Source organism: Lemur catta, chromosome 16 (assembly GCF_020740605.2).
Source record: "Lemur catta isolate mLemCat1 chromosome 16, mLemCat1.pri, whole genome shotgun sequence".
Lineage (NCBI taxonomy): Eukaryota > Metazoa > Chordata > Mammalia > Primates > Lemuridae > Lemur > Lemur catta.
The window spans coordinates 38,855,651-38,870,540 of NC_059143.1; the positions used below are offsets into that span (position 1 = coordinate 38,855,651).

General features: G+C 33.3%; 1 protein-coding gene across 1 annotated transcript in view; it reads left to right on the forward strand.

Annotated features, from left to right (window-relative positions):
• Window positions 1-14,890, forward strand: part of DCC (DCC netrin 1 receptor) — a 987,982-nt gene that overhangs the window by 723,528 nt on the left and 249,564 nt on the right. Inside the window, exons 10-11 of the mRNA XM_045528069.1 lie at window positions 7,723-7,871; window positions 9,535-9,673. Of these exons, the coding sequence (XP_045384025.1) occupies window positions 7,723-7,871; window positions 9,535-9,673 (288 nt within the window). The remainder of the gene's footprint in view (window positions 1-7,722; window positions 7,872-9,534; window positions 9,674-14,890) is intronic.

The window sequence follows — 14,890 nt, forward strand, 5'->3', positions numbered from 1 at the left end:
TTTAATTGAAGATCTCGTCTTCTGAAGCCTTCACCCAATCTATATTGTAGTTTTTTTCTCCATTTACCAACTTATAAGTGCTATTCTGGAAAGACAAATGTCAAGGCCATTGCATCCATCCTTCATACTTGAACTCCCTCATCCTTCTTTTTTTCATGGTGCAATTCTTAATTGTTCTTCAAGAAATATTCTTGACTAACCTCCCCATAACCACTTCTGATTACTATATACTGCATTGGTAGATCTATTTCTGGGATTTCTATATGCCTAATAATCTGTCCAGTGAGATTTTAGCCTTGATTACATATGAGCTGTTATTCATCTCTAGGTGTTTTTTATGCATTTTCTCTGCTCTAATAAATTTCTTGAAAATTTCTATCATACTAAAAAAATACACAATTCTGGAGAAAGCACTGTATGCTAAACACATACACAGTATGGTTAGACTTTAAATTCAGCTGATACTTGCATTTAAAATTTTCAGTCACAATCAAGAGTAACCAAGACCCAGGCTATTCTAGGAAAAATTCTTTTTTAAAAGTCAGCATGATTAGGTTTATGTGACATCAAGCTTTCAGTAATATGTAAGTGTAGTATGTAATATGTAAACTTAAGCACATTTGTCTGAAACTTTAAATTTTTATCTTTAGGCAATTTTTCTAGATCCCAAAAACAGTTGTCTTTGACATTACCTAGAAATCTTCAGTTTAAATTACTGGAGGCCTCAATCATGCTGTGAGGAATCTACATTCTTCACTATACTTTTCATTTCTAGGTATTATCTGTATTGAAATTCAAAATGCTCTACATACTTCACCAAGGTTATTACTACTTGGTTGTGTTAGTGAAAATCTGAGCTACCTTCTTAAAAAGACCTTATCCTGAGGTCAATTCCTGTATCATTTTTATTATCAAACTGCTTCCAGTTCTAGGTTGATTCGCAAGAAATACATTTTCAAGACTATTTTCTTCAGAGATGATCATTAAAGTTTTTTCTATTAAGTTGTCCAAAATATCCATTTACTATATTAGCATATACATATGTATATATATATGTAATATATAAATCAAATATGTCATATGTAACCCACATTATATATGTGTATGTATATCCATATCTATGTATATTCTATATATACTTATACACACACATATATAATGGCACAGTTGACTATATTGTGAGTTAGCAGTTAGCACCTATTAAAACTAAAAGTAAAACGAACAGGTAATAACTGTTTCCTTCAACTAAATCTTGTCAGACTCCTATGGTTTTATCATACAAACCTACCCCATAGTTTGTGCTTCTCCCTTGCCAAATTACTATCATATCTCCTAACTATGTATAGTTCAGTCAAGAAGGGGTTTCATTATGTTAATAATTACGTTGCCTGCTGGCTTTTTGATGTTGCATTTCACATACAGAATAGAAATAGATTTCATAGAAATATCATTAAAGCCGTTAACTACAGGAGAAAAAAAATCAAAGCAGCAATCAAAGCATGCACTTTATTGTCAATAAATGTAAGTTGTTTCAGAAATGGCTTGCATTTGAAACATGTTCATTGGGGAGATCATCAGCAGTGGGAGCTTCTGCTTAAAGGAAGAGAGGTTTGTGGTCTACCTCCATTTGGATCATTACAGTAATTACTTAGATCCCTTGCTGTCCATTTTCGAAAGCAGGCTCAAGAATCATTTTTAAATTAGCGAACCAATAAAGAGGTAGAATTAGCCTCAGAATTCTGGTCTGAATCGAGGGCATGTGAATTATAGGTCATTATTTGAATGACAACTTGTGACAGTTTTTTCAAATCCACAGTTACTTTAGTCCTTAAAAAAAAAATGGTGGCTGTTAAATTGATGATTGAGGAGCAGTAGAACTCATTGCACTACACAGTCATTTTCAGAAGACTTTAAATATTCAAATGTTCAACTACGTACTCCCTGACACTAACATTTGTCTTCATTTTGGACTTCCAGCTGAGACACATCAGTGTGATGGCTCAGAGACGTCAGCCCTATTCAGTGTTATGCAGGCAGTGGCATGCTTGATCCTTCTACAGCTTTTGCTTTGAAAACCTTATATTCACACTCTTATTTGGAAGAGATTAAACTCCGTAGATTTCTTTTTATGAAACATATATTTGATAAAGCATAATTTAGATTTCAGTCTGATTAATGCAAATATCAAATTTCCTACAATAAAGAGGTCAGGAAAGCAGATGGGTAGATAGATATTTGCATAGAAACAGAGCAAGAGAAAGGAAAGAAACAAAAGGGTATTAATTCATATGTGCTGTGTGACTTTTTGATTACCTGGAGACCTAACATCTTGTGAAACCTAAAATATGTGGTGAATTAAAGCAGATGATTTCAAATGCCTTTGAAATACCCATGATCTGGAAAATGAAATAAAAGTCTATTTCCCAAATGTGTTTCAGCTTTGAAACACTAGCATTTGATTAAAAGTTGAAGATGTCTCTTCAAAGCGAGATTATTCCCATTTTCCCAACATAAACTAATTAACAGTCACTACAAATGATTTGATGATAAAGAATCACTGATTTTCAGAACAGAAAGAAACTGGAGATACCTAATTGGTTGAGAGCTACTATTTGGGAAACCATAAACCTCAATGATAGAGCTATGGACCCTATTCCTCAAAAAGTATACATATTACTTTTTTAATGTACATACAGTTTCAGGGGGTTCATGGACTCCTCAATGCCAGTGTAATGACAGGTCTTATAAGTAGAGTAGGGACAAGAAACCATAACTCCTGTCATCTATAAATAATCATTTGTGGTTTATTAAATTGTGGTGGCCTATTTCTTTCCCTTTCTCTCTCTCTCTCTCTTCCCCCCTTATCTCTCTGTCTTACATATACACCCTGTCTTCTATATGGTTATATGTAATCAATCATTCTTTAGTAAAGGTTTGGCTAACTTTTATATGCCATTTTTTTGAGTTAATATGCAATAAGATCTCATTATAAAGTGCTCTGTTATACTGTAAATTCATATATATAGTCAGAAATTACTGTTCCCAGTGCAAATAGTGACATGTAATACATCTCATTTACTCCAACATAAGTATTTAATTTGTTCTTAGATACAGGTGTTATAATGAGTTTCTACCATAATACAATATTGAAATTTTAAAAAGGTAGTTGGTTAGGTTGACAGTGATTGATGAGTTACTTGCATAGATTATGCATCTATTCTGATACCTTTCCATTCTTTGAAGAAATAGGTAACTTGAATGGAGATGGAGAGAAATTAGATGCAGTTTGCCACAAAATTATTGTCCAACTAAGGGGATCAGTGGGGACTATTAAACACAGCTTGGAAATGATGAGCAGTTAAGCCCATTAAGTTTCTTGACTGACATACTAAAATGTAATGAAATGGAAGGCTGAAGCTGTTAACAGTATTGATTTCACATCTAATTCCCATTGTTCAACATTTTTGAGTCTCCCTTTATCTCTTTTTCTCTCTCGTGCAGCTCATATGCGTATAGTGTATCACATATGTGAAAGTACATAAATTATATTTAAATATACTTTATGGATATACATATGAATAAATGCATAAAGAATATACATATACACATACAATATACATATCTCCATAATTAGCATAAACAATATATTATCCACATACACATGTTAGAGCTATAGTGCAAGAGGGAAATACTAGGGAATTCATGAATTTGAATGTAGAGCACAGTAAAGAAGAGTACACTTTAAGGGAAACGCAAAGTCTTGACGCTAGCCAGGAATTCTACGAAGAAGAATATCTCACAGGCCGGCAATATTTTGGTCTAAATCACAGGGCCAGTATTTAATGTATGAAATATATGTATAATTTGATAGCAATCCTTGAATGTTTTGATATTTATGTTTATTCAAAACAACATAGGATTAAGGTATTTTTATTTTAATACATGGGGATATCAAACAAAATCTACCAATACAATCAGATCATAAAATAAATCGTATTTCAAGACAAGAGAGTTCATTTAAAGTAGGAAACAATTTAGTACTGAAGAGCAATCCTTTCTCAGAGAAAAAGGCAATTGGACACTTTACATCAACAAATGGGTTGTTCTTATTTGGCTGGCAATTGGTGTAAAAACACACGTTGTTTGTGAATACTTGAACTAAATGCTTTGGATACCCCTTTCCACTCATGGTGTCTATTATCTCTACTGAAATTCTTCTGGAAACACAAACCCGTGTTTTTCCCTGACAGTGTCCAATGACCATTAGGAAGGCAGGAATGCAAGGGGTGAACAGATGATTAGGGCCGGCACTACCCATGTAAACTGACTCCAAATTGGGATACTCACTGCTTGATGCCTGCCCATCGGTAAAACTAAGCACTATATATACATACACACACACATATTAATATACACACACATATATAAATTTCAAGGCAGGCAAAGTACACACAAGTTCTCACATAGACGTATATACCAACTTTAGTTCTTTTCAGGCATGTGTGGAAAACACTATTTCCTGATCACTTGTTCTAACAATGCTGAATCAACAAAATAAAATGGGTCAGACTACATAGTATGTTTTAGGCTTCTGATTTATAGTAACATTTGAAAATTGTATATAAGTCATTCATGTGACACACATTTATTGAATACTTCCTATGCAGCAAGCATCCTGCATATCCTTGTGGAGAAGACCTTGAACAATTTTTCTTCATCTCTTGAGCTGCTCATGTGTTTTTGTTTTTAATTGTGTATGTGGTTAATCAGTTTTATTAACATGTGTATGTTGAACCATTCTTGTATTCCTGGGATGAAATCCACTTGATCATGGTAAATTATCTTTTTGATGTGTTGTTGGATTCAGTTTGCTAGTATTTTATTGAGAATTTTTGTATCTCTGATCATCAAGGATATTGGTTTGTAGTTTTTTCTGTTGTATCCCTTCCTGGCATTGGTATCAGGATGATACTGGCTTCATAGAATGAGTTTGAAATGATCCCCTCTGTTTTGATCTTATGAAACAATTTCAGTAGGTCAGACATAATTTGGCTATGAATCTGTCTGGTCCTAGGCTTTGTTGTTGTTTTTGGAAGATTTTTTTTTATTACTGATGCAATGTTATTATTCATTATTGGTCTATTTAAGAATTCTATTTATTCCTGATTCAAGCTTTGGAGGCTGTGTGTTTCCAAAAATTTATCAATTTTCTTTAAATTTTCTAGTTTGTATGCATAGAGGTGTTCATAGTAGTCTCAGATAATATTTATATTTGATATCAGTTGTATAATGTCTACTTTTTCATTTCTGATTGAGCTTATTTGAATCTTCTTTCTCATTTTCTTGGTAAATCTAGCTAGTGGTCTGTCAGTTCTGTTTATATGATCAGAAAACCAACCTTTTGTTTCATTGATCCTTTGTATTGTTTTGTCGTTGTTGTTTCAATTTTATCTAGTTCTGCTCTGATCTGTTATTTCTTATCTTCTGCTAACTTTGGATTTGGTTTGTTCTTGTTTTTCTAGTTCCTTGAGGTGTAATATTAGGTTATTTATTTGGGATCTTTCTGTCTTTTTGATGTAGGCATTTAAAAACTGCCCTCTTAACACTGCTTTTACTGTATCTCGGAAATTTTGATAGCTTTTGTCACCATTGTCACATAATTCAAATTTTTTTTAATTTCCATCATGATATCACTGTTGACTCAAATATTGTTCAGCAACAGGTTGTTCAATTTCCATTAATGTATATGGTTTTGAGAATTCCTCTTGGATTTGATTTCTAGTTTTATTCCACTGAGGTCTGATAAATGGTAGGACTTCTATTTTTTAAAATGCGTTAAGAATTGTTTTGTGGATTAACCTATGGTCTATTTTGGAGAATGTTCTATGTGCTGATGAGAAGAATGCACATTCTGCATTAGACTGGCCAAAGTCAATCGGAGGAAGCAACTCCTACAAGACATGAGACAAAAACATCAAGTAACTTACAAGGGAAAACTCATCAGACTAAAAGAAGAATTCTCAACCTTACAAGCCATAAAGGATTAGGGTCCTGTCTTTAGTCTTCTTAAACAGAATAATTCTCAGCCAAGAATTTTGTATTCTGCAAAATCATGTTTCATAAATGGAGGAGAAACAAAATCTTTCCCAGACAAGCAAACACTAAGGGAATTTGTCACCACTAGACCTGCCCTATAAGAAATGTTCAAAAGTACTGTAGAAATAAAAAAGAACAGTCTATACTCACCAGCATAAAAACACTCAAAAGTATTACAAAACATTGCAGCTCTTATAAAACAGTAACAAAAGAGATACTAAAAAGAAACTGGTAACAATCAACATGATATAGGAACAGTATCTCACTGATCAATACTAACAATGAATGTAAATAGCCTAAATGCCCCACTTAAAAGATATAGATTGAAAGAATGGATAAAAAGACACAACCCAAATATCTACTGTTTCCAAGAAACCCAGTTAACTTATAAAATTTCTCATAGACTCCAAGTAAGGGGGTGGGAAAATACTGCACACAAATGGAAACCAAAAAGGACAGGAGTAGAATTCTTATATCAAATAAAACAAATTTTAAATCAACAAAAGTAAGAAAAATGCAAATATGGTCATTATATGTTAAAAGAATCAATTCAGGAAGATATAACAATCTTAAATATATATGCATATGCATCTGACACTGGAGTTCCCAGATTTAAAAAAAAAAAAAAATGCTACTAGGTCTAAGAAAAGAAATAAACAGATCATCAAGGTAGAAAATCAACAAACATTGGACTTAAACAATACACTATAACAAATGGACCTAAAAGATATTTACAGAATTTGGTCATTTTAAAATCTGAGTCAGCAAACAATGCTCTTTCCAGATAGCCCTAGGAGAGCAAGGGGGAACACATTCAGTTAACGCTTTGCACATCCCTGGGCTACATGTGTATGCAGTGTGTTCACTGTATCAAAATCCTGCATAACTCACATTCAACAGATATTTTAAGCAGGTTACTTGGTTTCAGTTCTCTTGCTGCTTTTTCTTACTTCCTTATAGAAATAATAGATTCAGAATCAGAAATATCCCCCCTTGAAATGTTTGTATTGTTTTTGTGAATGTATCAGTAATCAATCATACAAGCATACAAATTATTTATGTTTATATTACTGATCTTTAAAATACAGTACTGTGACAATCCACCTGAACAATATCAGTGGACATGTTTTTATTTTGCTTTGTTTTTTCCCCCCAAAAAGCAAAATGTCCACTTTGTTATAATACAATTCTAATGTATCGCTATAAACTGCAACACAAGCTAAGACTCCTAATTATTCAATATTTTCACCTAAAGTCTCCTTCTGCACTTATTAGCAGTACACAGGCAAAGACACACTGGCATAGTGAAAAATTTTCTAGACTAAGAATTTAGATGCAGAATCCCGCTCTTTTTTGCCATTGTCCTTGTCACTTATGCTCTTTGACCAGTTTCTTTAACTGTAAAATAAAACAAATAATTTTAATTAATATAATCTCTTCTGAATTTTAAAATTAAGTGATTGTAAAGTTTTATTATTTTATATTTATATTTCTCTATACTTCTATATGGTTCTGAAAATAGTACATATTACTATAATTGAACTGAACTTGCTCTGTACAAGATATGATTTTGTTTGTTTTGAGAAAGGGAACCCTCATGTCATAATCAATTCCTTTTATATACAGTGCAAGTTCCAGGGCCAGTGGAAAACCTGCAAGCTGTATCTACCTCACCTACCTCAATTCTCATTACCTGGGAACCGCCTGCCTATGCAAATGGTCCAGTCCAAGGTTACAGATTGTTCTGCACTGAGGTGTCCACGGGAAAAGAACAGGTAGGTAAGGGAATGGACCGTAATGCTTCCATCTGTTGGATGGCTTTAGGGCTGGAAAAATAGGAGACTCGCAAGCTCTTGATACAGTCCAGTATTTCACACATTCATTGAATAGCTGATTAGTTTTAAAGCACTTGCTATTGGAAACTTTAAACAATTTAATTGAATTCTAGTGGTGAGACAGGCAAACCAGCAATGAGGTGAAATCAATAGAAAAGATGCCAATTTGGGGTTTAAGTATGCAGTGGCCTCGGTCCATGTGGATAACCACATTTGTATTAATCCACCTGGTCCCAGAAGGCATTTGCCTTTTCACTCCTTATTCTAAGGGATAACTGTCCTTATATTCAATGTAGTCAGTGGCCTTAGCCAGACTGTTTTTTAAATCCTTGTGCATTTGATATTATTTCTGTCCTGTCTACACCATCAGGCTGTGAACTATTATTTGTCATTGTTTTCAGTAGAGCTCACTCTTAGAAGTTTATTCTTCCCCTCCTTGCATTTTTGCTTTTACTTGATGGTTAGCACAAACTCCTGAAAAGAAGCAAATTAGTTATTCGGGTAAACTAAAAGTAAATAACCCTTTAGGGAGACACACGACAACTGAGATATTTACTTCCAGATTCTCAACTTCATGTGGGAAAAGATACGCAGGCAAGTGTGAAGTTAAATAGAAAAGTGGCCTCAGGATATAGGAGTACTCACTAGGTGTTGTGTGAAGATTGCCAAGCATAGGATGGTCATTATGTTTCCACATAAACTGCATGACTAGAATTTTTATTTAAAAAAAAAATATTTGACATAGTCACATTCGTAGCTCAGGTCAAGTCCCAGGTTACATCATCAGATAAACATTACAGAAGCTCCTCCCACGTAATCATGTTTTGTTGTTGTTGTTATTGTCCCCTATTATCTGTAGCTCTTGTTTTTCAACTTCCTAATCTATCCGTTTTTCTATATATCTGGCCCTACAAGAATGCATTTTGCCAACCCATTTAAATAAATTCCAAAACATTGTCACCCAAGATACACGTGAGTGTAGAGATCTGACCTCAGTGAACTTCATCGCAGTTATGAAGCGCTGGAAATGGTTTCAACCTACCTCTCAGCATTTGGGGAGATAAAACTTGTGGCAAATCAGGAGTTTGAGAATGCAATGAGCTGTGACGACACCACTGCACTCTAGCCTGGGCAACAGCGCGAGACCCTGTCCCCTGCAAAAATAATAATAACTGTGGCAGAGTGTCTGACAGTTTCAAGAGCTGTGGGTATATTTCAGCAAGGGGAGAATGCAACCTGTTGTTTCTTGGTGGATTATTCCATTTGTGGTACAGGAGCAAGTCTCTGTTCCCATGGAGTTACAAGCTGCCTTCTGCCTGTCCGAGTTTTGGTGTGGGCGAAAAAACAAAACCATTCAATATATTGGATAGTGTTAAACAAACTGGAACTTAATGGCTGTAAAAATAGCATGTGCTCCTTTAACAAGGAGTCTACAAAGTAGTTTGGGTGTTGGTGGGGGATGGGAATCTGTGTCACAAGTTAGGTTTTACAGCTCATTATAAGGCTAGGGTTAGTTTTGTGAATTCACTGATGGCACAGAATGGCTGCCATTTCTGCTTTAATGTGCTTCAATAATAACAGTTTTTGTGTTTTATGTTTCCAGAATATAGAGGTTGATGGACTATCTTATAAACTGGAAGGCCTGAAAAAATTCACAGAATATAGTCTTCGATTCTTAGCTTACAATCGCTATGGTCCAGGAGTATCTACTGATGATATAACAGTGGTTACACTTTCTGATGGTAAGTTATAAACAGTGAAACTCCATTCACGTATTTGTTATAACAATAAAATACTATTGCGTGTATGTCATAGATTCCATTTTCAAGCCTCCCTGACTACTGTTATGCTAATATATTAGCATAAACTAGAAATTTGGCTAATTCATCCACATCAGCTATTACAGACAAATTTAAATTTTCTATCAAAGTATATACTCTTAAGTCAGTAGGCACTAATAGGTAATCCTCAAGGTGTGACTTTTGCCTCTGAGTTCAAATTATTTTTGTATGTGTTTCTCTATAAACGCTCTAATAGAAACTATGTGTGCATATGTGTAGACTAATTTTGATTGGTATGCTTCTTTTATTTCTCCTAAAAGGATACAGGTTGTTAAAAGTGTAAATGATAGACAATCCCTCTATATGTGCCTCTTAATTTGAAAATATTTCATAAGGACTTAGGCCAAATAATTTAGCATTGAAAGTATTAAAATTGAACATGAAAATGTATAATTTTAGTTCTATTTTCCCTAACAAATGGAAGATTTGACATATTTTTTAAGATGCCATAAAAAAGAAGAAGAAATCTCAATGAAGAGAATGAATTTGACCAAGTAGTGGCAGGGGGAACTAGAGATCTAAGGAATGGACAATAATTAAAGGTTGAGAAATTTGATTACAAGTGAAAATGAAGTATAACAGAATATAGGATGTAGGGCCAGTGAAAATTCAGGCAGGTGCAGAAGTGCAGAGATGACCCCATGAATATTAAAAAAACAATAAGCCCTTTTTAGCAATGGTCTCCATATTGGTGTGTTTAATTCTATAAAGTATTGATCTTTTGAATTAAAAAACATGATTTTAGCTTGTGGTTCCTTGGCAGATCTCTCATTCTTGAATCTGGGAAAGTATCTGTGTGTATATTTCACACAGTATCAATGGAATGAGGAAGGACATGCATGTTATTAAGGACAGTGCAAAGAGAACACAGGAGTAATGCTCATTTGCAATTTTCACTTAAAAACGGATTTTATATGTAATACCCTTCAGTATCATTTTTAATGTAATTCTTGTGCCCATCCATCTGATTCTGTTACTGAAGACAGAACAGAATATTTATTGGCAGAATAAATTACTTCACAACTTATAATTATAAAAATAAAAGAAAAACAAATGAAAGTGAATATTTTACATAATTTATGTAGATTTCATTCACACTCTGAACTGCAGTACTAGGGCCTTATTCTCCACGTTGGTTTTAAATGTCATAAGTAAGAAAGATAGATCATTATTCATTAGCCCAAGAATTATCTTCTGGAAGTGTTGCAATGTTTAGGACTTAGAAAATGTCTGTCACTGAAAAAAAAAAAAGGATTTCATGACCTTAACCCCAGTAAACATTACTGTGCAAAGGACACCAAATTCCCTCTATCAGATCGATAGGAAAAAGCAGAGACTTCATGGGCCCCTTGGAGTCGGGTTCCCTGACCCTGTCTGCATTCATCTTTATAATCAACTCATCTCTTTTAATTTTCAACAAAAATCTGCACTTTTGGCTTCAATTTCCTTATTACCAAGACCCTTTCTGTCTACTTCAATTGAATGTCTTCTCTCTACTGAAGCTATTCATGTTGAGGTCATATATCACATTTATTTGTATTTAATCACATTTATTTGTATTTAATCACATTTAATAGTCACCTGCTTCCTTGTCCTCAGTCATGGAGTGCTCTTCTCCTTTGACTTTTTGGATGTTGCAGAAGGTGGATATTGTGAAAATTAAACAGGTTGTTCCATGCAAGCACCTAAAACCACTCATGACATACATTTAAGTGTTTAATAAATGTTATCTCTGCCAATGTGCACATCATTTTTCTCATTATATTACATGCTCCTAAATATGAGGGATGATACTATATTCATCTTTGTATTCCCCTTAACTGAGTAAATATTTATTGAATTCATCAGACTATACAAATGTTTGTATATAAAGACTTATTTTTAGGACTTCCCATTTGTGGGGTTATTTTGATGTATGATTATGTCTAAATGCATCTGTCTCAGAGGAGTCCTTACCATAAAAATTTATATTGGGGCATAGAAAAATTGGAAAAGCAAAAATTAAATGTAAATATTTTTTTCTGAATTTATTACTTCAGTTTTTTCCCCGGTTCTGCTAGGATGCTTGCTGATAAAGATTTTTATCGAGATGATCCATCTATCTCTAACTTACCTCTGCTTTAATTGTTTTGCTGAGTATGAACTTCAACTTTCATTCAAATTTCTCCTCCTAGGATACCATTGGTTTCAATAACCCACTTTTTTCATACCATTGAGATTGTAGAGCATATGATCATAATAACTAGTTTTGCCAGTTTGTTTCAAAATAATTTCTCTTGAACTAGTTGGCATGGGTATGTCATTAACAGCTTTTGTTAATTAAGAATTTTCAGTGTCCGTGCCAACTTGCCCCATGTCCAAAAGCAGAAGGAACCAATTTCTTAGGCAACATAACTTTGTGCTTATTAGTGCTATCACTGTTATCAGTAATATTTGTTGAGTGTTTACTAGTATAAGACCCTGATTTAAGTACTTGGCATTAACCTTTTATCCTCACAGTACTATAAGTTTTCCTACTTTATAGGTGACAAAAATAAGTTAGAAAGAGGTCACAAAAGCTAGTAAGCAGCAGAGCAAGGCCACATAAGCTAGTGAGTCAAGAGGCAGGATTCACAGTGGAAATACAAGTTTCTCTTATTCTGTGACAAAAGACCCTTAAAGAAAAATGCTTATAATTAAGTATAAATTATTTTGATCAGCAAATTGTGTGTATATGACAGCACACATTTGCTTAGGGGAGGAATTCAAGTGTCTGTATTTACGGAGATTCATTCACAAATGTGGGAACTTGATCTGCCCTGCAGAGTTCCTCATCACACTGTGTTTCAAACCAGCATCCTCCACTATATTTAAGGGAGTTCCCCCACCCACCTTTGATTGGCTTTAATGGGCCCAGGTGACATTGGAAGAGAAAAGTGTCGTTTGCCCTTTGCTTCATGGAACAAGAGACACTCGGGAAGCCAAAAGCCTAGATAGATATGGATTCTATTCGCTTTCACCAGGCATCTAATCCTATCATTGTATCTATTTATCTCTAAATAATATGGAAATTGATAATGAGAAGGAAGGAGTAGGGATCAATAACTTAAAATACTATAGAAAACATTCTTTACTGTACTCCCTGACATGGCAAGAATAACCAGTATGGTATCAGTGGAAAGTAAGAGAAATTTATATTGTAAAAAAATAGACAAAATACATCAACACCATTGTTATACAAACCTTTAGGATTTTATTATATTGGCTTTTAATTCTTAACACAGAAAATAATCCTGATGCTTCTCAAATTGTGATAGTTATAAAAAGAAGAACACATGTTTAACCTTCCTCTTAGTATATTCTTGGCTTTCTGGAAACGAGAAGTTAAATACCATTTATAAACTTAAATGAAAGTGACATTTGTGGGTTGCATATCAGCTAGCATAGTATGTAGAACAAAACCTGATAAATCTAAGTTATTTTGTCCTTCCAAAATCCAGTCACTTATCGTAAGTTTAGTTAGTCTTACTGAAATTATGTTTTGATACTATTTAATTGGTCAAAAAGTGGGCATACTATGATTAGAAACATACAACATGTTATATAAATATTACAATGTCATGCTTGATAGAAACTAGAAATATTTTTCCAAGTTTAAGAAGTGATTCATTATCATTTAATATTAAGTCATCATTTCCAAACTTGGCTTTTGAAAGATAATATTTTTAGAAGTTTATGAAATTATATGATGTAGAGCATGTTATAGCTCAATGTATGCTTCAGTTAAAATAATAACATTGCAATTTATACCTCAATCACTATAATATTTATAATTAAATTTAAATGAATAAATAATGCACTTGCAATTTATATTTAACTTAAAAATAAAATTGCAACACAAAACCAAACTTGTGACCAAATCCTGACTATGAAAGAGTTTTTATTATACCTCATAAACTTTCTATTAATTAATTTATTCATTCAACAGCTATTTACTGAGTGTGTACCATGTGCCTTACACTCTTCTGGATACTGGTGACACAGCATCAAAATGAACAAAAATCCTTGTCTCTATGTGGGTTACATTCTGTATTTTAATAACAAAAGCATGACCTTAAAAAAGTAAACATAAAAATATTTTCTACATTATGGAATATTTTTGAAAGAATACTTGTTGATTTAATTCTTGAAAAACAAGCTACATTATCTATAACTTTTATCAGGCAGTAAGTTCAAAATCAAAACAAATAAATGTATTTCCCATCATGTCCAGAAAGATCCAGGAGCTAATACATAAGCTATTATGTAATTCATTTGCTCATTCAATCATTGATTCAGTAAATATTAATTGAATGCCAGTTTGGAGGATAAAAAGAGATTAATCAGACATAAATCAGGCTTTCATGGTGATTACTTTTCAGAAGATAAAATCAGAGTAGGACATACATAAATTTAGGGTAAAATATGAGTACCCTATAGGAAAACATAGATTTTGTTCAAAGTCAAATAAAAGAAGAGAAACCATGACCAAGAATGGCCCTTAGATTCTTGAAAATGCCTGAGAACATCTCTTTTCTATTAAATTCATCATTTTTTCAGGAACAAGGATAGGGATTAGTCATTTTATAGATTAATATGTGTTGAGAATTTGTTGAATGCTGCTTCTATTCCTATTGTGGGGCAGAAAGCTTTATTTATTTTTTTTATGATTCATCCCAGACATCTAGAATAGTTCCTGACACAGAACAGACATTCAATAAATGGTTGTCATTGAATAACTCACATGATAGAATATTCACTTTTTTTGTATAGTAAATATTCACTACAAGTGTTAAAGGAGAACTGTATATGTTCTTCTTTCTTCTATAAAGGAGTAGGAAATAAAAATGCAGGCAAGAGAAATGAAATGCTGTACCTAGAAAATCTACAAAGAAAAATAAACTGCTTGTTAATATAATTGACTCAGGGAATGCTATTTGGTAACCTGCTTCCATCTGTGACACATGGGTTTAATTATACACAGCTTAAAAAAAACAGGAAGTATTTCTTTTTTTCACTTTTTAAGAGATAATAAAGATTGTATTAGGGGGATTAAGCAACCTGGGTGACCATTAGAATGACATATTTCATCCTAAAACC